Source organism: Mus caroli, chromosome 13 (genome assembly GCF_900094665.2).
Source record: "Mus caroli chromosome 13, CAROLI_EIJ_v1.1, whole genome shotgun sequence".
Classification (NCBI taxonomy): Eukaryota; Metazoa; Chordata; class Mammalia; order Rodentia; family Muridae; genus Mus; species Mus caroli.
Genome location: NC_034582.1, coordinates 89,016,958 through 89,039,751, shown reverse-complemented (window position 1 = coordinate 89,039,751; position 22,794 = coordinate 89,016,958). Strand labels below are relative to the sequence as shown.

At 43.0% G+C, this 22,794-nt stretch overlaps 1 protein-coding gene across 2 annotated transcripts in view; it reads left to right on the top strand.

Annotated features, from left to right (window-relative positions):
• The window catches only part of Aggf1 (angiogenic factor with G-patch and FHA domains 1), a 27,317-nt gene extending 5,230 nt beyond the window's left edge, over positions 1–22,087 (top strand). Inside the window, exons 2-14 of one of the 2 annotated variants that reach the window (XM_021180208.2) lie at positions 58–160; positions 746–948; positions 2,146–2,307; positions 3,137–3,325; positions 6,853–7,174; positions 8,749–8,860; positions 9,179–9,230; positions 12,408–12,509; positions 13,827–13,992; positions 14,739–14,821; positions 17,035–17,162; positions 18,265–18,364; positions 21,120–22,087. In XM_021180208.2, coding sequence (XP_021035867.1) covers positions 58–160; positions 746–948; positions 2,146–2,307; positions 3,137–3,325; positions 6,853–7,174; positions 8,749–8,860; positions 9,179–9,230; positions 12,408–12,509; positions 13,827–13,992; positions 14,739–14,821; positions 17,035–17,162; positions 18,265–18,364; positions 21,120–21,320 — 1,923 coding nt within the window. In that variant the 3' untranslated portion in view covers positions 21,321–22,087. The remainder of the gene's footprint in view (positions 1–57; positions 161–745; positions 949–2,145; positions 2,308–3,136; positions 3,326–6,852; positions 7,175–8,748; positions 8,861–9,178; positions 9,231–12,407; positions 12,510–13,826; positions 13,993–14,738; positions 14,822–17,034; positions 17,163–18,264; positions 18,365–21,119) is intronic. The other variant, XM_021180209.2, reaches the window with a different exon arrangement.
• Positions 22,088–22,794: the final 707 nt, after the last annotated feature.

Below are 22,794 nucleotides of genomic sequence, written 5' to 3'. Positions count from 1 at the left end.
TTGATTATTACTGAGTTGCTTTATGGTTATTTTTCCTAAAGCTTTGTTTCCTTTCAGGTAGAAGAACTTAGTAAAATACTCCATTGTGGGAAAAATGAAGATAATCCGAAGTCTGATGTAGAAGTACAGACAGAGAGCCATGCTCCTTGGGCGAGTTCAGGTACTCACTATAGGTGCACTAGTACCCTCGGACCATTCATGACACACGGGTGTAGTGTTTCTTTAAAAATAATACAGACAAAATATGAAAATAGGAGGAATCTGATAATACAGATTTCTTTCTATATCACTTTTTTGTCAATTTATGGCTGGCAAAATAGGGATGTATGATAATTTCTAACTTATTTAATGCTTTTGTATGTTTTCACTGCTGCGCTAAGTATTCTGTTCTGGTAGCTTGAGTCAGGTTCTCAGTACAGAGGTAAAGGTGTCTGGAACATGCTGGGTAGCTCAGGTTGGGTTCATCCAACCTCCTGCCTCAGGCTCTCCAGTGCTAGGAAAAATCCTCCCTCCATTGGACCCCCATACTGATTATACTGAGTAATTTTGTCAGTAAGCCTTCTATTCCCCCACCCCCACCCCTCGTAACTCTGCCTGGGCCGTGTGGCCAGACTTAATGGGTGCAGTTTTGATTCCGTGCTCAGGGTTTCAGTGGGTGCAGCTTTGGGTTTGCTATTTGGATTTTGCAACTAACAAACTTTCCCCATATGCTCACCAGCTGTTTGTTTGTTTCTTTTCTTTACAGATTATTACTATCAGACATATTATAATGATGACGGTCTTCCCAGTAGAGAGACGGAACTGTGTGAACAGCAGAGTCAGTATGCTCAGGCTTCTGCTCTTAACCCTAAGGATGAGTCACACATAGACAATGGGAGTTATGCTGGCCCTGATGGCACAGAGGGCGTTAGCCATAGACAGGAGGATGCCGTCACCTCTGACTCACAGGTAACAAAGGCTCACCATGGAGAAAGACGGTTCCTCGATCCTGTAGGGTGCACACAGGAGTTATAAATAATTATATATGAGATAAAATGTATGGGTATGCACAGAGCACCAGTTTTGTTTTGTCTTTTGAAATAAAGTTTTGCTTTGTTGCTCAGGGTGGCCTTGTTCCCCTGAGTTCAAGTGTCCTACCTCAGTCTGTTTGTGCCTGAGAGTATAGGTTTGTATCAACACACTCAGCTGTGGTTGCTAACAAACAGAAGTGGAAATGTATTTATAATTGTGACAAGTTTTCTGTTTAACTCAGCCCATGACCCTTGGAGCTCAGTGAGGTGACCCAGGAGGTAAAAGGTGCTTGTTACACAAGCCTGACACCCTGAGTTCAGTTCCTAGCCCTGGACCTTTATAAAGGTAGAAGAGAGAACCAAGTGTGCCCGGTTTTCTCTGACCCATGTGTGTGTGTGTGGTGGCACTCACGTCTGCAGTCACCCGTGATAGTGAGGCTTTGAGGGGCTTTGGGCACAAGGACAGTGTCGTTTTGCATGTTTATATCCGAAATAGTTCTTTGTTATTTTGACATGGGGTCGCTTTTGTTTCCCACACTGGTGTTGAATTCTCAGGCACAAACTGTCCTCCCACCTGAGCCTGCCAAGTACTGTGTGTGTACGAAAGCTGGCCATCCTGGAAGTAAAAGGCGTTTCTTCCCCTGTCTGCTCCCCTCACTCGCCTATTCCAGGGCTGTGTATGAACTGCCTCATCACTGCTCAAATTTCCTGGATGATTAATCTGTAGTTTCTCCGTCTCTAGTTTTAAAGTGTCTTATCGTTGGCTCTTTTGACCAATCAGATCATTTGCTTTAGAGATACTTAGTCTATATTCCATGGTTGCTTCCTTGTGTGGTTGGTTACCACACATTTAACTTTGAACACTTGTTATCATCCTACTTTAGTGTCTTTAACACTCAGACAAGATTCTGGGAATAAATGCAGCTCATGGAACAGCACTGGCCTCGCATGTGCAGGCCTCTGTCTTATCCGCAGCAAAGACAAAAAAGACAAAATTTAAGGCCAAGGTTAAATTGGAAAATACTTAAAAATATTTTAAAAAAATGGTTCTGATTATAATTAATGACGATGCGTTTCCATTACAAACTGGATCCAGCTTAGCTGACAGTATGTGTCACCTGGCATGTCTCTGCAGGAGAGTGTGTCCACGCTAGCAGAAGGCCCAGCACTCGAAGGGTCCTCGCTTGCTGAGAGCTTGAGAGCCGCAGCGGAGGCTGCTGTTTCGCAGACCGGCTTCACCTATGACGAGAGCACAGGCTTATATTTTGACCACAGCACTGGTTTCTATTATGATTCTGTAAGTATCTCAGACCTTCCTAACAATGCACTGTTGGGTTTACAGCTGCCTCATAGCAAAAAGTAAGTCCCAGCTGAAGCAGAGAAGGAAGAAGTGGCCAAGTTTTCAAACTGGGCTTGAGGGTTGGCGAGCAGGCTTCCTTCCCTCCCTGGAGTCGTTCTCCCCGCTGTCTTGTCTGTGAGTGATGGTGTCTGTGGACTTGCTAACTAACGCCTTGTTGTCTGTAAGTGGAGGCCTTCATCTCACATGGTGGCTCAGTCTCCTTGCTTAAGTTTTCCCTCCTTTGTTGAACTTTTGCCTCCAATTTTCTAACAAGAGAAAAAGGAATAGAAAATTACTGAGCATAGTTGCTTACCAGTGTCTTAGGTCTGTACCCCCAACCCCAGCTTCTGTAGTTTATCATTAAATGGTCAAGTGTTTTACAGCTTACCAGGTTAGGATGTCCAGAGCCAGGACACTAATGGTTTCCTATGCAATTTGTCATCCACACCTAAGTGTTCATGCCTTCGAAACGTTTCTTTCATTTGAATGTGGTCAGTTGAACCGTGTGAAGTTGCCATTTGACATAAAGTAAAACCCTGTAAACACTGGCAGTCTCACTTGATGCAGTTAAGATTGAAGTTTTCTCACCGTGGAAAGCAGACAGTAATGATTTTTTTTCCCCCCCGAAAAGGTATTTTTTTCTCTAATTTATTTCTCTGATTCCTCTGAAAATACAATAGTTGTTAAATGTATCCACTATCTTTGGATATATTTGGCATTTTTGTTGTTTCTTTTTCTCTTTTGTCTCATTATACCTGAGTAAAACTTACTGTCTTGACTTTGGAAGGAAAACCAGCTGTATTACGACCCTTCCACCGGGATTTATTACTACTGCGACGTGGAGAGCGGTCGGTACCAGTTTCACTCTCGCGTAGACCTGCAGCCTTACCAGACCCCTAGCACAAAACCAAACAGAGATAGAAGGTTGAAGAAGAGAAGAAAGGAGCCAGGATTTTATACAGCAAATGAAGGAAAGGTAATGCTTTCTTACTTCTTTAAAGTTTGCAGTATTTTAGTATCATTAATTAAGCCACAAATTTTATGAATGTAAACATTGTTCTGTATTTTTGTGTTTTAAATACATTTATTAAGGTTTCAGATTCTAAAACTTAGAAAGGATCAAGTGAAATGAGTAGTTTGTTTTTGTTTTTTGTTTTTGTTTTTTTTTTTTGAGACAGGGTTTCTCTGTGTAGCCCTGGCTGTCCTGGAACTCACTCTGTAGACCAGGCTGGCCTCAAACTCAGAAATCTGCCTGCCTCTGCCTCTGCCTTCCGAGTGCTGGGATTAAAGGCGTGCACCATCACAACTGGCTGTTTTTGTTTTTTTAAACAAACTCAGACATTAGAAGTAGGTGTATTGTAAAGTTGAAGGAAGTATTTATTTAGGATATATAAACCATCTTACAATGTGTAATTCAGAAAAAAAAATTTCAGACAACATCCAGACTTGATTTAGTTAGTTGGTTATTATAGTTCACAAAAGAGAAATAATTTATATATTGGCATATACAGATTTAACTTTCTTAAGTAGTTTCTCACTTATTAATTGCAAACGTAAAAATGCATTCCTGGTAAATTTGGAGTGAGGTACATATTAGGATTGGAAGGGTATTTGTTGTTATTTGTTTTAAATGATTTATTGTTGCTGGTTGGTGATGGTGGCACACGCCATTAATCCCAGCACTCTGGAGGCAGAGGCAGGCAGTTCTCTGAGTCAAGCCTGGCTTGGTCTACAGAAAGGGTTCCAGGGCAGTAGTGCTACATCGAGAAACCCAGTCTTGTCTTAAAAAAAAACAAAAACAAAAAAAAACCCAAAACAAAACAAAAAGCAAGCAAGCAAGGAAAGATTTACTGTCTATTTGAATAGATATAAGTTTTGTGGGTGTGTGTGCACATGTGCATGTGTGCATGTGTGCATGGGCGTGCAGGTCCACATGGAGGCCAGACAAAGGTACCAGAGCCTCTGGAGCTGGAGTTCTGGTTGGTGAGAGGACGTGGGTGCTGGGAAGGAGCTTGGGTCTACTGCAGGCACTCATAACTGCCGGGCCGTAGTGTCAGCCTGTTTGTTTGTCTTGTTTTTGGAAAAAGGTTGACTGTATCAACAATCATAGGCTTTTTGTTTGTACTAGGTGGAGAATCTCATTTCTAGTAATTTATTTTCAAAAAATTAAAATGAAAGACAATTTCTTTGCTTAATTAACACAGCACTATGCCTAAGAAGTGGGGGTGGAGGGGAACGTGGTCCTGGGATGTACCATAGTAATAGAGAGCTTATGTTACATGTGAAGTACCGTGGGGTTGATCCCTGGCATTTCATAGTTCATAGTTAAGAGCATGCTGACACGTACAGGAAAAGGAATGTAGGTCTGAAGAATGAAGGCAATTGTAAAGTCACTTAGAATGCCATGCTAATTAAAATGCTATTAGTGCTCTTACTTCTCCTTCCTAAATGGCTGAGGTGATGATGTGTGAGGTGGCGCTTGCTTGCTGCACTGGTATTGCTCGAGCTGCGGCAGCTATGTGACACTTAACTTTGGAACTTTTATGTCATGTTTTTCTTCCCTTTTAACCCAAAGAAATTTACTTAAAGTAATAAATTGTACTATCAACACTTGGAATTAATCTCACCGTGTTTTCGTTTTAGTTACAATACAGAAATGAATAGAAAAGCATGCTAGTGAACTACTAAAAATAAACTCTGGGAGCCGGGAATTTATGGGGTGCACCTATAATCCCAGCCTCACCCCTCCCCGCCACACACACACAGGGAGAGGGAGAGGGAGAGGGAGAGGGAGAGGCCCTTCACTGTCTAGGTGTACGTGCCCTTTCTTGTCCTTCCTGCATGTTTATCTAACAGTCTACCCCAGGAATCCCTTATCAGAAGCGCCCTGACAGTTTCAGTCTTTTTCTCCTTCTGTTGTTCAAGAAGTCATAGTGAGAATATTGGACATGCTCTTTAAACAGTGCATACGTAGCTATGTTGATGCTGCTGATCTACTTTACATAGCTGTAAAGCTCTTCACAGCTTTTTAGCTCCTTGCCCTTGTTCTTGCCCTTGGTGAGTTTATATTGCTGAGAGTATATATAGTTTATCATACTGTGAATGTTCAGCCTGTCTCCAAACTCAATGCTTATGCTGCTATTAAAGATATGCTGTCATATTTTGTGAAATTACATGTGAACTCCCTTCATTATATGCACATGGCAGGAAGAAAATTGAGAGTGTTGCATATGGAAGGGGAAGAACAATGACCTTGTGTTTCTTCCCAGTTTCCATGATACTAATATATTGTCTGTTGTACAGAATGGTGCCTTGATGTGTGTTGGAGATTGAGCCCAGAACCTTGTTCAAACTAGACACACTTCTGTCTATATCTCACTTCTGGTCTATACCCCTAGCCCATGTATTATAACATTTGGAAGTCGCCATGAGAATAAACTTGTATTATGACCACAGGAAGACTGGGATGCACATGTGCATTGGCTTGATGTAGTCATTCATTCTGTGCAGAACGTAAAGTGTGCACAGTAAAAATACATACTTTTAATTTGTTAATTAAAATAGTTTGTTCATTTTCCATAAAGCATGCCAAAAATTAATAATAAAAGGCTTATTATTATAGACAGGCTGAATTTTTAGAATTAAAGACATATAAATAAAACATTTGTATTTTAAACTTTAAACATCATTTTTCAGTCTGAAGTGTTCACTTTTGGTAAAAACCTCAATTTTGATACATTGATTATATTTAGATCTTTAAATTCATGTTATCCTTTAAACTCTCTGTACTTTACGTACATTGCCATATTTAAAAACTGAAATGTTTGGGATTGACACATTCTCTAGTTTTACACTATTCGGTGTGGTAGCCATGAGCTACTTGTGGCTGTGTACTGAAGTGAAGGTCCTGGATGTGTGCGGCTTTGAAGTCTTAGGATGAAAATGAATACACAGGCCGGCGTGGCATGCACCTTTAATCCCAGCAATCAGGAGGCAATGGCAGGTAGATCTCTGTGAATTTGAACCTGGACTACAGAGTGAGAGCCAGGACAGATAGAGCTAAAACTGAAACCCTGTTTTAAAAAACCTAAAGAAAGAAAATCAAAAGTGAATAAAACATCCTTATTTAAGTTTTTAAATGTGACTACTAGAAAATCTGAAAGTATAAACAGGAGTTGCATTACATTTTTTATTATACATTTTTTATTATAAATTATACATTTATTACATTTTCTTACAGGCCAAGTAACAGGTATGCCGGCCTGGGCTAGGAATACGGGGCCTTGAGAGTAGATGGAGGGACACACTGGGCTGTGGACTGCCTCCCACTTGCATATTGATCCCATCTGATAGGGTGCTGGCTAGCAACAATGATGTAACATTCTAAGAGTGATGGTGTTATGGAGCAGGACATGTGGGTCCTGTCCTGTCCTTGTCCTGTGTCCTCCTGAACCAGTGGTGTGAGACGCTGATGTCACTTCCTTCCCTGTCCCCTCTTTCTAGGATTTGAGCTCAGAAGATCAGAAAGTCTGCAGTGTAGACTATATAAACTGCAGTGAGGATGAACATTCTGGAAATGTGAAAAAGAAGGCCAGAACAGACACTTCTCACAAAAGCAGTCCCTTACAGCTCACGGTGGCAGTTAGTGGAGACACTGTGGAGTCTCCTGGAGATGATAACTCAGCGTCATCTAAGGATGAGAGAATGGGAGAGAGTGAGAGCGAGCCAGAAGAAGGTGAGATCACAGACTCTCAGAGTGAGAAGAGCTATGATGGAGACAGTAGCAGTGGGGACAGGGAGACCTCAGAAGAATCTGACGATGAAGGTGAGTGAGTAAGTGATTCACTCGGGCAGAGGGTGGCGTGGCCGATGGCACCCCAGTTATTTTGATGCCATTGAAAATGATGGCAATGACTTACTGTCAGCTTGTAGGAGTCGAGTCCTGAGAGGGTGATCAGTATGTTGACTTAAGGGAACTGTAGTGTGTTGAATAGCTTCCATTGAACATAACATTGTACTTTCAGTTCTCTAAGGCTCTGCTGTCATGGTCTGCTTGCACTTGAAGAAAACGTAAATTGCCATTAAAAGCATAGCTTATGAAAGAAGTCACTTGCTTAGTTAGGTATTATGGTTATTCTAGCATTTTTACTTCATATAAAGATATAAACCACAATATTTTGTAATAATAGTAAATTAAATTTCTTCTTTTCTCAATGGAAAGTTCTCTTACTTTTAAAAAGTAAAGTAAAATTTTCTGGCTTATAATAATTTAAAATGTGTTTAGGATATTTTTGAAATAAAATAGATTTGATTTTAATTACTGTTAGAAATGTTGACTCTGTTGTGTACTTTATGATGGCTACTGAAGGGACTCTAGCCAGCTAGCAAACATGGCTCTGGCTAAGGGGCGTGACCTGCACCATCAGTGCCAAGGTTGAGGCTCAGGTGGGCTCCAGAGCAGCCTGCACTGTAGAGCAGTGTGTGCTGTATGGCATTGGGGCAGGGCTGGCTGCAGCGCAGCACAGCAACTGGCAGGCACAGTATTTCTGTAGCACACACAGGGTTAAATAGAACATGAAATGGCCAAAGGCTTACGACGGCACTGGAAAAGTTCAGAGTGTAAGAGTCAGAGAGCGCTTAGAGCAGACAAGAGAAGACAGAGACACATCCAGGCTCCAGAGTTGTTGGGTGCTGAAGTATACCATTAATATGAAGTTTTCAGGTCGGGGAGAGCATTTCCATCACATGTGGAGGCTGGTGGGCCAAAGGCAAGAGATAGGGCATCCCCATGTCTCTAGAGAGGCTCAAAATAGAACTAGCTGGCTGAGACAGAGAGGGTTGTCACCCAGGGTCTATCACCAAGAGAAACACCAGTAGGTTCGGGAAATCTGGGACTGCTGTCAGGGTTGTCAGACAGTAAGAGCAGACACTGGATTCCTGCAGTACAGCCAAAGGGGAAAGGGAAGCTTGACAGACAGCAGGCCAGCCTGAAGAGCGTGTGCTCATCAGAAGTGCAGGAGGTAGGGAGCTTGGGGGAACTCATCAGCTAGCTGCTGTCGGACGGAGAGGGCCAGCACTGAAGGTCCAGATGTGTGAGAACTGAGCTCAGGCAGATCTGTAGACCAAGTCTGAGTAGCAGCATCAGTAATGAGGGACCATGGCCAGCTCGATGGTGGCCAGCATGGCTCTCACAGGCCCTGCCCTTCTCCCCAATCTCCTCCCCCTTACTAAGAATCGTAGGTTATATTCCTAAAGCTAGGGATATTCCTTGCCCTTTGTTCTCTGGGGCAAATAAACCTCCTTTGTGCTGAGAACTGTGTCTCCTAGTTATCTGTGTGAGAAATTGATTTTCATAGAACTTTAAGTTAATCTTTGTCCACCTCTCTCTCACCTTGGTAGATGAGGAAAGAATTTGGCCGCCCTGTATTCGGGTGATTGTCATTAGGTCTCCAGTGTTGCAGATGGGCTCGCTGTTTATCATCACTGCTGTGAGCCCAGCCACCATTGGGAGGTAAGACTTGCTGTAGCTGAAGGGTTTTCTCTTGTTTCAAGAAGGTAGATGAGCAGTACTGTATTTAAAGCATTGTTCTAGAAACAAAAAGGCTAAAGCAACATCCTTATCCAAAGAAAAGCACAGTTTAACAAGAAAAATGATGTAACCAAATACTGTGTAGAAGCGTGCCAACTCTAGAGTGTCTTAGGGTGAGCCACAGCTCGGGGACTGCTGTGCTAGGCTTCTGTTTACGCATCGTCTAGTAAAGCATTCTGTGCCCTGTCACTGCTGTGTTTCTGTGTCCCCGTTACTGACTCACTTTACTTACTGTTGCAGAGAGAAGGACATGGAGCATACTGTGAGAATCCCTGAAGTCGCTGTTAGTAAGGTGAGACCTCCACTCTGAGCTGTAGTCTGAGGAAGTGTGTGTGCCACTGCCCCTTGCCTGGGTCTGAGTGCCTGTCCCCGGCAGAGGCAGGAGAACTAAGAGTTTGAGAACAGTCCTGACTACACAGTGAGTTCCATACTAGCCTGGGCTACACAACAAGATCCTATATAAAAACCAAATGGAACAAAAAGGGAACCTGGAATGGTTTTAGTAGGAAACACAGGCTTTCTGTTGAACGGGAGGGGCTGGTGCTGTGGTAATAGAGATGACAGCAGCACCTCTTCGTTTCTTTCAGTGTTTGAAAAAAAGTCTTTATCACAGTTTGAAAATTATGGGACTTTTGGGTTTGGATTTGGTTAAAGATAGGGTCTCTTGTAGCCCAGGCTAGCCTCCAACTCACTAAGTAGCAGGGTCAGCCTTAAGCTCCCAATCTTCTTACACCTATATCCTAGGCATGGGGCCACTCATGCTTGTCATGATGTTTTGATTTGTGACAGGGCCGTCCTCCCCTTGTTCCCAGGCTGCTTAAGTGATCCAGCTCAGCCCCCTGAGTTAGTAGGAATATAGGTGCGTATCACCATGCCTGGCTAATTATGTCCTTTTTAAAAATCTGAAGCGTGAGTTACAAAACATGGATTTATTTATTTAACTTAAATAGTAAAATAGCATCCAATTAACACATTTACCAAGTGAAGTCAATATGCTATGTTTTGTGGTAATTCAAACATAAATCAAATGTTCAAATGATTCAAATGTTTTGCCATCCATGCAGAATCTAACCATTTCTACCTCAGGATTTCTCAACGTTTCAGTGGCTTCGTGTTGTAGCAATAAAAAGTTGAGTTTTCAAAACCAACAGAATTGTAGCTTTAAAGTAGCAGGGAAAGGCTGCGCTTCTGGTCTCTCCATGCTGTGTGTCTGGAACTGTTTGACTGTCCTGCTGACACTGTTGAGAGCTGAACCCAGAGCTCTGTGAGGAGGAGGCAGGAGGCATCTATGCCTCTGCCTCCCTGCTTGTTTTTATTTAATGAAGTAATGTGAACCTATGATTTTTTTTTTTGTCTTTTTAAGAGTGGAATTTAGTCTAGCCTGGTCTACAGAGTAAGTCTCAGGGCAGCCGGAGCTACACAGAGAAAACCCATCTTGAAAAACCAACCAACCAACAAAAAGGATGGAGGTTGTTCTCACTGTTATCAGGAAAGTGTCCCCAGCACTGTTTGAAAGCGGGGAATCCTCCTGCCTTGTTCACTTACTGTGTTTTTTTCAAGGAAAGCCCAACCTGGAACTTTAGTAGTAGAGACCTTCTTCCCCACTCTCAGCCCTGATAAGATGCAGAGAGCCATGTGTCTTGCTTTGGTTTGGTTTGGCATCCATTGCCATTGTGTAGTCAGTTCACCAGATAGAGAACGTCCTGGCTCACTCGTGAGAAGTCACTGGAGTCACATGAAATGCAGATGTGAAGGCAAGACGGAATTTTTATTCACATACTTATTAAAAATTGTTCCTTTTGGGAGCTCAGTTTAGAAGAGCTTTTTGGGATAAGATTTGGCAGTGTGAAAACATTTGTAATCATTTAAAATTTTTATAAAGTTACTCTAGACAGTCTGACTACAGAAAGTATCAGGCAGAGGAGCCCAAGTGGCTGGTAAATAGTGAGTGGAAGTTCTCAGGGCTGAAGATAGATAAGCTCACAGTTAGGGATTTGATGTCTCTGGCCTTTGGGGCATCTATACAGATGCACACAGAGACCCATACACATATACATAATTAAAAGTAATAAAAGAGCCCTTTGCTAAAAGGATTTTCAATAGAAATCAGAAAAACTCAAAAATAAGATCAATGGTAAAACTTGATAGTACATATCGCTAGATTAATAGAAAATTTAAATTCTGACAATAGCCAAATCTGGTTAAGAGTGTTTAAAGCTACGAGGATTCTCATAGACAATGGGGATATATCTATTTTGGAAAGCGATATGGCAGTATTCAGTTTAAGATTAGAAGTTTGCATACAGGGGCCAGCTGAAAGCGAGATAATTTGTCACGGTAGTTTGATCCCTAGAAACTACATGGTAGGAGGAGAGAGCCAACTCCTATAAGTTGTCCTCTGACTTCTGTGCACGCATCTGGCACACCCACACCCCGGAATGCCAGGTGTACATCCATGTACCCCATGTACACACATTTACAAAATAATTGACCATTTTAAATTTAAATAAAATTTACATATATGGTAATTTGACAATTCCATCTCTTAAGTATATCGTCTCTCAGAGAGAGAATTGGATTGTGCACAGATACTGTATATGCAAGAAGGCTCATAACTTTTTTTTTTTTAATTTAAAAAAATGTATGTGTATGAGTGTTTCGCTTGCATGTATGTCTGTGTACCAGCTGGGTGCCTCATGCACACAGAGGCAGAGGAAAAGGATGGATTACCTGGGACTGGAGTTACAGATGGTTAGAAAGAAGCCTGTGTGTGGATGAACTGCCATGTGGGTGCTGGGGATCCAACTCAGGTCCTCTGGAAAACAGTCAGTGCTCTAACCACTGAACCGTCTCTCCAGCCTGCCCACAGCAAAGTTTTAAAGATAATAACCCCCCAGAAAGCCTAGATGTCCAGTTTTACAAGCCTTGAGTGTGGGGTTATTCATATACTAGGTGAATGGAGGATAGTTGTACCCACTGCATGGACACTGTATGGCGTACTGCTAACCCTGTGAAGCAGCTGCACAATGTATGAAGCGCACACTCTGCAGTCATGAGGTCAGGCCGCTCTGTGATGTGGACACATGGAGAACTTGCTTCCGTGAGAATGAGTGTCTCAAGTTAGAATGTATTGAGAATTGTAATGATTTTAAATAGGCAGTGGTAGTGCTTATGTTAGGCCAAAACCAAAAAATCACATTGTATGTATAGTATAATCTTACTTATGTTTTAAAAATAGAAGAGGCAGGATATATACAAATTTTTCATCATAGTTAAAGATAGAAGCATAGGAAGTATAGCCTCCATATTTCTACCAGAAACTTGTAATAATTTGTACTCAGAAAAAAACATTAAGAAAAATCAGGTGAAATGATCAGAGACTCATGCCTACACCGCTGCATACCAGCGAAGTTCGCTCTGGGTTGAAAGTGTGCAGTTCTTTGTAATTGCTTGGTTGCTTTCCTTTAAGTTCCATGCAGAAGTTTATTTCGACCATGACTTGCAAAGCTACGTTCTTGTGGATCAGGGCAGCCAGAATGGTACCATTGTCAACGGGAAACAGATTCTTCAGGTACGTTCAATGTGTAGTTTACCTGTACTTCCTTGTCTGAGCTTAGGTTCTAGTCGTTACAGATCACAATTCAAGCACAAATTTATAACTTGGTTGAAATTTTCCAGAAAGGGCTAGAAAAAAAATATTTAGTAGCTATTGGTCTGTTGAGTTTTGACTTCTGATTATATCTCTATTGCTACTTTTAGGTATGACTGTACCATAAAGCTTATTTAGATTAAATATATACGTGTGGAGGTCAGCTTGGTGGAGTTCCTCTTCCTGCTGAGTCATTCCACAGCCCAGCACTGAATGTTCATAGAAGCAGCTTTGGTGGCTCTCATGTGCTCTGCGATTCTAGCCCAGGTTCTTCCTGCACATCAAGCAGATGCTCTCCCTCTGACACACCACTGGACAGCCCTAACTGCCCCCTCCCCTTGTCTTAATAAAAATAATGGTAAACTAGGAGTTTTCTAAAAACTAAAGTACCCTGACAAAGGAACTGAGGAAATGAGAAGAGCTGTCCATCACGGGGAAGTGGGTCACGGGGAAGCAGGGGGGTTATATTATGTTGGACTTCAGGAAGCACAGGGAGAAAATGCCAGCACTAAGCCCAGTTTCTCCTGTTTGCTCAGTCTAGGACCCCAGCCATGGCCTGGGGCCACCACCGTTCAGGTGGATCTGTCCCTCCAGTTAACCTAATCTAAATGATCCCTCACTGGCATGCCCAGAGGTCACCCCCATGGCGTGTTCAGAGACTGTAAGTGGTTCTAGGTCCTGTCAGCTTGGTAATATAAACCACCAGGGGCCTTGCTCTTGTGCTTTAACAATGAAAGAAAGAAATTATAAGGAAAACTGAGAGGTCACTCAGGGGTTAAGAGCATTTACCATGGTATCATTAGAATCAGAGTACTGACCCCAGGGCCTATGTAACAGCTTGTGCACCCACAGACAGACACACACAGAGCACTTTCTTTTTTAAAGAAGAGGGAAGGTAATCCCTTCTTAACATATAACTTTCCTCTGAATAATATGTGTTTTGCTAACGGATTGAAGTCGAGATGGACTTCAATGGTAAGAAAGTTGGTGGGCTTTGGTAAGCTCAGGATTATAAGTGGCTTTGGGGGATACTGTAAGGGGTCACGGGTGGAGCTCGGAGTTTGGTTCATGGTAAGTGTATGCTCTTCCACTGAGCTACTGTCATGATCCTGGTAGTCTTTTTCACTGTCTGCCCATCAAGTTGTGGAAGTGTGCATGCCTCTCCTTTTCCCAACTTTTCACTACCATAGACATAATAACCATTTTGTATTTCTGTTTCATTAAAAATTTCTCATCTAGCCAAAAACTAAATGTGATCCTTACGTCCTTGAACACGGTGACGAAGTGAAAATTGGGGAGACTGTGCTGTCTTTTCACATTCACCCTGGCAGTGAGACGTGCGATGGCTGTGAGCCGGGGCAAGTCAGAGCTCACCTCCGCCTTGATAGAAAGGATGAGCCTCTGGGTATGTGAAGTACCAAGTGTGGGTGGGGCTGATACTCTACAAGACAGATTAACAGTGGAGTAGTGGTCTGTCCCTCTGTACTGTTGAGCCCCCTTCCCACCTCACGTCTCACTGTGTATGAGTGGAGCAGCCTGTGTCTAGCTGTCGAGGTTGTGGACGAGGCACACTGCATGTACGCTCAGTGTGTGGTCTGCAGGGCTGAGTACTAGCACATTTGTTACTGTCCACTCGTGCAGCCCACCTCTAGTCAGAGTCCTTTGTGGGAACTGTTTTTAAAGTGACTTCCAAAACAGTGGAGTTCCAGAAGGGGCTTTCTCAGTCTTTAGTTCTGGGTCACCCCCCTCCCCACATAAATGTTAGCCCCATGTTACATAAGCTCGACTTTTCCCTCCTTCCTCCCATGGGCTTGCTCTGCCTTTCAGGTCCTGCAGACACTCCAGGTTAAATGCACCAATTTAATATTTCCACATAGCATGTGTGAAATGTGAGAACATGACATTTTGTCTTTCTGGGCCTGGGTTAGATATCTCAGCATAGTACTTTCCACTTGCTGATGAATGGATAATGATAATGTGGTCTGTACACAGACAGACAATGGAATCTTATTCTACTGTAATGAAAAACGAGATTATGAAATTTCTAGGAAAATGGTTTGAACTGGTTAATATACTAAGATAAACTATTTTTTTAGTAAGTATTAATTTTCTGTAAAGTCTGTCATATTCAAACTCAGTGTTTCCTTTTAGTTGGTCCAGCACTAAGTAAGGAGGAAAAAGAGTTGGAGAGAAGAAAAGCACTCAAGAAAATACGAGTAAAGTATGGCTTGCAGGTAAGGGTGCTAAGTATTCTCTCACTTAGTCAGTGTACTAAGCACACTATAAGTAAGATGTATTTACCACAATTATGTATGTGATTTCTATAGTTCTGGTGTTTATAACATCACTGCTGAAGTTAGAATTGAAAATACAGTGCGCATGTGGGCCTGAGTTGAGGTCCCAGCTGTTGGAGGACAGCTGGGGAAACCGACCCATTCCTCTTACTCTACGTGCTGTTCACACACAAGTTTAAGTAAATTTCTGAGGTATTTAACACCACTGTATGAGAATGCGTTGACAAGCTATACTTTGTCAAAATGTAAGACTTTGCTTACCCAGAGACGCTTAAGAAATATGGAGGAAACCACAGGCCAGGAAATACACTTGCAAATTGTACCTGATAAGAAACTAGAATTCATAGATGTAGATTTTAAAGTGATGTAGAATTTATAGAACACTGTAGAATGAGAGAACAAGTTGATTTAAAAGGAGGCTGCTTTATAGAACACTACATTGCTCAGACCATTCAGGGCCAGCCTGTGCTATTGTTTATATTAATGACTTTCTGTTGCCGTGAGAAAACACTAGGACCAAAGCAATTTAAGAAAGGGTTTATTTTAGACTGGGCTCTGCACCTGAGAGGCAGAAGCAGGTGGATTTCTGTGAGTTCGAGGCCACCCTGGTTTACTGAGCAAGTTCTAGGACAGCCAAAGCTACACAGAGAAACCCTGTCTTGAAAAATAAAACAAAAAACAAAACAACTAAAAAGAAAAGAAAAAAGAGAAAAGGTTTATTTTAGCTTAAGGTTCCAGAGACACACAGTTCCTTATGTTGGGAAAGGCAGCATGGTGCGGGACAGAGAGGCTGAACCCAGGGAATGCAGCAGAGCTTAAACTCCAAAGCCCTTCCCAGGGACAAACGCCCTCCAGCAAGGCTCTGCTTGCTAAAGGCTCCATCAGCTCTCAAACAGCACTGACAACTGGGGACTTTCATCAAACAAGCACACCAGGTTAAAAAATAAAAAAGTACTGGTTTTTAGCAAGCACTTCCCAAAGAAGTTATACAGTTATAAACACATGGAAAATGTTCAGCTAGGATTGTGGGATGTGAGACTACAGTGAGCGATCAGGAGGCATCTATAGAACTACTCGGAGATGTTAAACTGACTGTGCAAATCACTGAAGGGCTATGAGGAGATGGAGCTCCTGTGTGGCTGGCAGGAATGATGAATGATGCAGCAACTCGGGGAAAACAGTGTGGTGACTTTTTAAAAGTTAAAGGGGCTGGAGGTGTGTCTATCATACCAGTTCATGGGATTTGCCTTCAAGAAGTGCAAACAGCTTTCTACAAAGACTGGTAAGCCGACATTTGTACTTGGTTTTTAGTAACACTTCCAAATTGAGAGATTCAAATATCTTTTAAATATGGATAAAGAAACCATGCAATAGTCTCATAGTGGAGTGCAATTTACCAATTAAAAAGTGAGGACCATTGAAACAGGTGTAACCTGGGAGTTACTGCCACATTTGGGTGTGCCTTTAGCCTGAGCATGCCACACTGTGTCTGCTAAAGTGTCTGTCCTTCCTGGGGAATCACTACATTCTGTGTCCATGCCCTGACATGGGGCTTAGCCCACTCTTTATCCTGTGATATGTGTTGGGTCGTGAAGGAGTCACATAGATGGGGCTATATTAAAGCAAAGGCTGTTCGTAGGAACAGGATGAACCATCTCCTCATTTTAAAATGACTCCTTATTTTTCCCTTCCAAGAGACAGTATCAAACTATGTTGGGTTCTTTGGAATCCTTAGAGAAAAGGGGGCAGATTTTTTGTCTCAGTCCCAGCAGTTCAGGTCTTAGTATTATGTGTGCATCCCTGATGTGTGTGTGCACACAGCCACGGTGCTGTGTGGAGGGTGGGGGACATCCCTGTGCAGCTGGTACTCCTCCTCCATGTTCGTGGGGTTCTAGGGCTCAGTCCCCCAGGCCTGAACACTGGTTCATTGGCCCGTAGGAGGCCGTGCGGTAGCTAGAGAACACACTGGATTCTCGGCATGTTACCTCCTTGCCTTGTGTTCATTTTGTGACAGAACTGGAGCAGTGTGGGGTAGACATAGCCACTTGTTCTCACTCCTGTCTGAGAGGCCACATTGAACCATAGCTTTTTTTTTACTGAATTATACTTTATTTGTTTTCTTTTTCCTCAATCAATGGTTTGCGGTTGTTAAGAATACAGACTATGAAGCTGAAAAAGCACTGAAGAACCCTAAGTATAAAGACAGAGCTGGGAAACGCAGGGAGCAGGTGGGGAGCGAAGGGACTTTCCAAAGAGATGACGCCCCTGCATCTGTTCACTCGTGAGTGTTGACCATTTCTTGTTGAGTTTTTTACTCCGTGATTCTTTTCTCTTGGTAAAATGCCTTTGTTAATCAACATGAAAAATGTGACCGCACTTACATACTAAATTAGCTACATTGGCTTTTTATCCTAGGTTGAGTCAATTTGAATCTTCCATGTAGAAATGAAAATTATAAAATTGTGATTTTTCTCTTGTTTCCAAACTGTAGTATTTGTGCCAGGTTTAATTTTATAATTATGGTTGGTGGTAACGTTTCCTTGTTGGGGGGTGGAATGGGATGCCCAACTGTTCACTGAGTCAGTTCGGGACATGTAGTGAGTTAGGGGCAGCGGGCAGCAGGGCAGATGCTTTAAAAACAGCTGAACAATATGGACATTACATTAGATTTCAATGAGGAGGCAGAAATAAAAACTGAAGCACATTGGCCTGCTTTTCTTGGGATAGTATAAAAGAAAATAATAAAGATACAAAATCAAAACTGTCACAGTAGAAAATCCATCACACCAAATGCAAGTAGGGACAAATGGGCTCTGGGTCTCCTTTTTATTGGTTCATTCATATAGACAGAAAGGCACACTGTTCTGGGCTGACTGTTGAGCCTTGTGCTCCTGTGGAAGGTTGTGCATGAAGAGCACACATTTCATGCACGAGAAGTGTGACAGTGTCAGTAACCTCTGACCTGTGCTCTCCTTGCCAAACTCAACCACCGTCCTGACAGCAGTAGCTTTTGAAGTCCTAAGTGTGTGGATCAGTACACACACATGGTGTCTGTCTCCTTCATCCTGCGTAGCTTTGTTTGATACAGCTTCTTGTCATTGCCAAAGAACTTCCTTTGTGTGCCTCAGTCTGTCTCAGTGCCCGTGGATGTCTGAATTGCTTGTGGTTTGTTGACCATTTGGTCTGCTTCCTTGTACATAGGTCATTGATTGCACTTCTGTTAGGTGGCATCTGTAGAGTAGCATTTGTGTTCTCCACCTTAGGAAGTATTGTCAACTTTTAAAGGTAGCTATACCAGTTTTTTTATGCATGAGTTTATTATACACATGGCCTAAAAAGTCTTTTATAAATAAGTCAATTATTGGCTTGATTTTCCTTTACAGTGAAATTACAGATAGCAACAAAGGCCGAAAGATGTTGGAGAAGATGGGGTGGAAACAGGGAGAAGGCCTTGGGAAGGATGGTGGAGGGATGAAAACGCCGGTAAGACTTGTCTTTCCCTTCATCCTAAGTTCTTCCAATATGCATTGCCTCTGCGTAGTAATGAGCCCCGCATTGCCAAGTGCTGGGACTAGAGTAGTAACCCAAACCAGACACGGGGAAGGCTTTTCTTGTGTCCCACTTAACACATGTGCATTTTGTTTGGTATTTTGTGCTTTGGGAAAGCCTTATTTAGAATTTTTTTTCTTAAATCAAAACAATTAAAGTGTTATTTAATGAATCAAAGGTTTTTTTGTACTTTTTAGTTGTATAGATTTTGTGCTTGTTTGCTTTACCATGTTGGTTATTTAATTAAACCTTGAACATGTTAGGCAAATACTCTTGCTAAAATAAGGTCAGTACATTTTTGGCAATTTATTTGTCTATTCATTCATGCATCCATTTATTTCTTTGTTTTTTCTTTTGGTTTGGGTTTTTTAAAAACAAGGTTTCTCTGTATAACAGACCTGGCTGTCCTGGAACTCAACTTGTAGACCAGGATGACTTCTAACTCTCAGAGATCCACTTGCTTCTGGGTCCCTAGTGCTGGGATTAAAAGTGTATGCCACCATGCCTGGCTCTTTTAAAAATTTGAGATGACATTCTTACTAGTCTAGTGTTGAACATTGAAGGAACAGTAGATGTTAGTTTACATGTAGGCAGATTCCGCATTAGCTAGAGAATCTGTTATGCTCAAGAGCCCCAGAACATTTTATGTATAATACAGAGAATAGTGTCTAGAACACAATGCATTGGTTAAATTCTGTAGCTGCGTAGTTGATGGGAGGTAATAGCTATCTTTAGTGTGTGTGTGCACACACACACACACACACACACCCTGCTGAAGCTGATGGGCCACCAGTGTGGATATAGTGCTGGTGTTGTCACTTTCACTGGTTCATGAGGGAGAGAACGGTTTACAGTTAGACCTTTAGCATGAGTGAGCTTTATCACTGAGTCTTTGGGCATGTTTGAAGGTGCAGTGCTTATGTAAAAACTGTTTGTCAAGAATGTCCTACAGGGGCTGGAGAGATCGCTCAGCGGTTAAGAGCACTGAAGACAGTGACATTGTACCCACAAACATGAAGTAAATAAATAAATCTTAAAAAAAAAAAAAAAAGAATGTCCTGCAGACCCACCTATACTTTACAGAAGGCACCAGGTGGTTCTGGTAACTTCCTAACGTAATGAGAGGCCCTCATCTCCTCATAGGAAGACAAACAGCTGTCAGATTCTCGACATGATTCTGTGTGCACACAGCACTGGAGAGTGAGCCCATGGCTTTACATGCCAGGCAGACACTCCAGGGTCAGTGACTCTCCCAGGCCTCCTCTACTATTTTAATCTTGGTCCTCTTATACCTTTGCTTGAATGAGGCTAGGGTGGGAGGATTAAATGTGTCCATGGCCTTTACTTTTAGTTGGGTGGACTGATGTACTTTAGAGCTGTGTATCATTCAGGTGTGTCCAGCCTGTGTCTGTGGGCTATGAGCCGTCCCCATAGCTATGAGTGCAGCCTAAACAAAACATAAACGGATGTAAAGCATAGCGGGACTTCTTGTGTTGGCTTTTTGGTTGTCTCTTGCAGTTTCTGAGCATATTTTGTGGATAAGAACATTCATCACTGTTGGGCTGTGGGTATAGGGGAAGAGGAGGGAGGGAGAGAGCCCACGTCCCACCAGAGTTCCTGTGCTCTGGGCAGGCCAATGTGGGAGGCCTGCCGGATGCTTTCCATGCGGCCCCAGGTGGGCATCTAGCTGTGTGAAGCCACTGATCCCACATGGTGTGGGGTGAACAAGGGGCAGCCCCTGTACCAGGTTCGCAGTCTTTGGCATCCCACGCTGGATACTGCAGAGGAGCTGAGAACAGAATAGGAGATACGGGAAGAGGGCAGAAGGAGAGAGGTTCCTACGCAAGTGAGAGTCTGGCTGGAGCACAGGAAGGCCTTCTGATGGGAGATTAGACATGACTCATTAGGAGAAAGCCTATCCCATCACCCAAGCACAGCGGGCCTTGATGAACAGAGACAGTCTATGGTTTTAGAGCTTTATTGTAGAAAAGCAGGGGGAAAGAGAAAAGGTAGAAAGAGAGAGTCCGGCCATGGCCAAGAGGAGGGAAGGGGAAAGGGGGAGAGAGAAGAAAGGCTAGAGTAAGAGGGAGAGTAAGAAAAGTACAAGCTTAAGAGAGTGAGGAGGGGCCGATCAGCCCCTCTTATAGTGGGCTTGTTATCTTACTGTTGCTAGGTAACTGGAAGGAGTCAAGCCTGAAGGTCAGAGGCTTGAGACATTCTGTACGTGACTAAAAGCCAAGAGCTTCTCCTATGGGGGCGGTGGGGGCAGTAACTTTGACAGGAGCCAGGGGTTGAGGAGACACGAGGCCTTCTGTCCCATGTAGGTGAAAGTTATCACCACTGGGTTTCACCAGGGTCCACACCTCAACTCGACTGGAGACCAGGCTGTCTGTGCATAGCCCATTGCCCCACACATCACAATTGGAAAGGACAAGCAGCGGCAGGGCATGGGGATGGCTGTTTAAGGTACATGGTGGTTTTTATAGAATTGGCTGGACTTGGGTCTGCCAAGACAATGCTGACAAAGGAGCTTAAGCTGTGGGAAGTAGAATGTGTATTTCTGTGTATATTGATTCGATCGACCAGTTTTCTCTGCACGAGTCTTTAATTCGTCAAAGGATTACAGTCAAATGTCCACACAACAGAGTTTGGTGTGTTTAGGTTCTAAAACAGTTCTTTTGCTCAACAGATCCAGCTTCAGCTTCGACGGACACATGCCGGCTTGGGGACAGGGAAGCCGTCCTCGATTGATGACGTTGACCTCCTTCAGAATAAGAGCAAAAAACACTGGGACAAAGCCCGGGAGCGGTTTGCGGAAACCTTCACAGAAAACAAACCTCGGAAAGAGGCCCCAGGGGCAGTGCCGTGGGTGACAGGGACTGCAGAGTAAAGGCCTGTCTGTCACACGGGAACTCGGAGCTTCAAAGGAGAAAGAGTTTGCAAACTTTAATGTAGAAGCTGTGCTCCTAGAAAGTCACTGGAGGAACTCTCAAGATGGCTCCCTGGTCGACACGTGTGGGGACATGTGGCTTGTAGCTTGTAGAAAGCAGTTCTTACCCACCAAGCAGGAGCTTGTGCAGGAAGTGGGCTCAAAGAGCTGCCAGACCTTTGTTGTTGTGGCCTGTCACTCACCCTGTGGAGAGCAGCTGACCATGTGAGCAGCGCACGTAACCACTACTGACTCCAGTGCGTGTCCTGTCTCTGTCATCATTACCATGACACACAGACATCAGACCTTTATAAAACAATTCTATGTGTATACTTGTTTACACCTTTTAGAGCTTAGGGTTTTTTAAAAAGTCGAGAAACCATGGGTAGTGGAGCCTAATTTTACTATCCTTGAAATAACTGCAGTAATAATAGTGAAGAATTGATGGCAGGTGACAGACTGTAGGAAATTAGTCTCACACTGTTTTCTTCTGTGAAGAATGTTGGTTTGTACTATAGAGTCAGCTTTGCCTTTGGTTTGTCCTAGCTGATGGAGTATTTCATATAGACGACTGGGTGCAGTGCTGGCATATTCAGTATGCTAGCATTTTTAGTTTTGATAAATACCATTGCGGGCAATGGGACTGTGCTCGAGAAATCTGATGACTAGGGCAGATGGGTTACTAGGCCAAGGCTTCAAACATTTACTGGAAATGTCTTCAAATGCAATAAAAAAAAAAAAAACATTTTTAAAGACTTGATTTCTTGAATAAATGATATAAACATATTGGTCTTCTTTGTATTTGCACCCAACCAGAATTGTCCCCTTTGAATGGAGCAGTGCAGGGTGAGTGTGGCTGGGGGCTGAAAGGGCAGCTATGTCCAAAGGTGGGAAAGGACCAGTGAGCAAGTCCCTGGAGGGCCAGGGTGGGAGACGTTCGTTAGCCCTGCGGTTCCTCATTTGGATAGCGTTTCTTGGTGTCCTTACATGCACACGCACACACGTGCCACGTACACACATGCCACATACACACATGCACTTGGTGTCCTTACATGCACACGCACACACATGCCACGTACACACATGTCCTTACATGCACACGCACACACATGCCACATACATACATGCACTTGGAGGCAGCAGAAGTGCTCTGCACTGTTTTCTCTAAAATAGAAATCAACGTTACACTCTTGAGTAGGTAACAGTAGACCTTCAGAACAGCTCTGCTGATGGGTCTCATGTGAGCTCTTCTCTACCTTCAGTCTACCCTGGTGGAGGTGTTTTTCATGGATTTTTTTGCTAAGAAAATGGAAAACTAGGAAATGTGATCTAAGACTGAAATATATATGTACAAAGTCTGTGCATTCTTTTTTTTTTTTTTTTTTTTGGTTTTTCGAGACAGGGTTTCTCTGCGTAGCTGGTAGCTGTGGCTGTC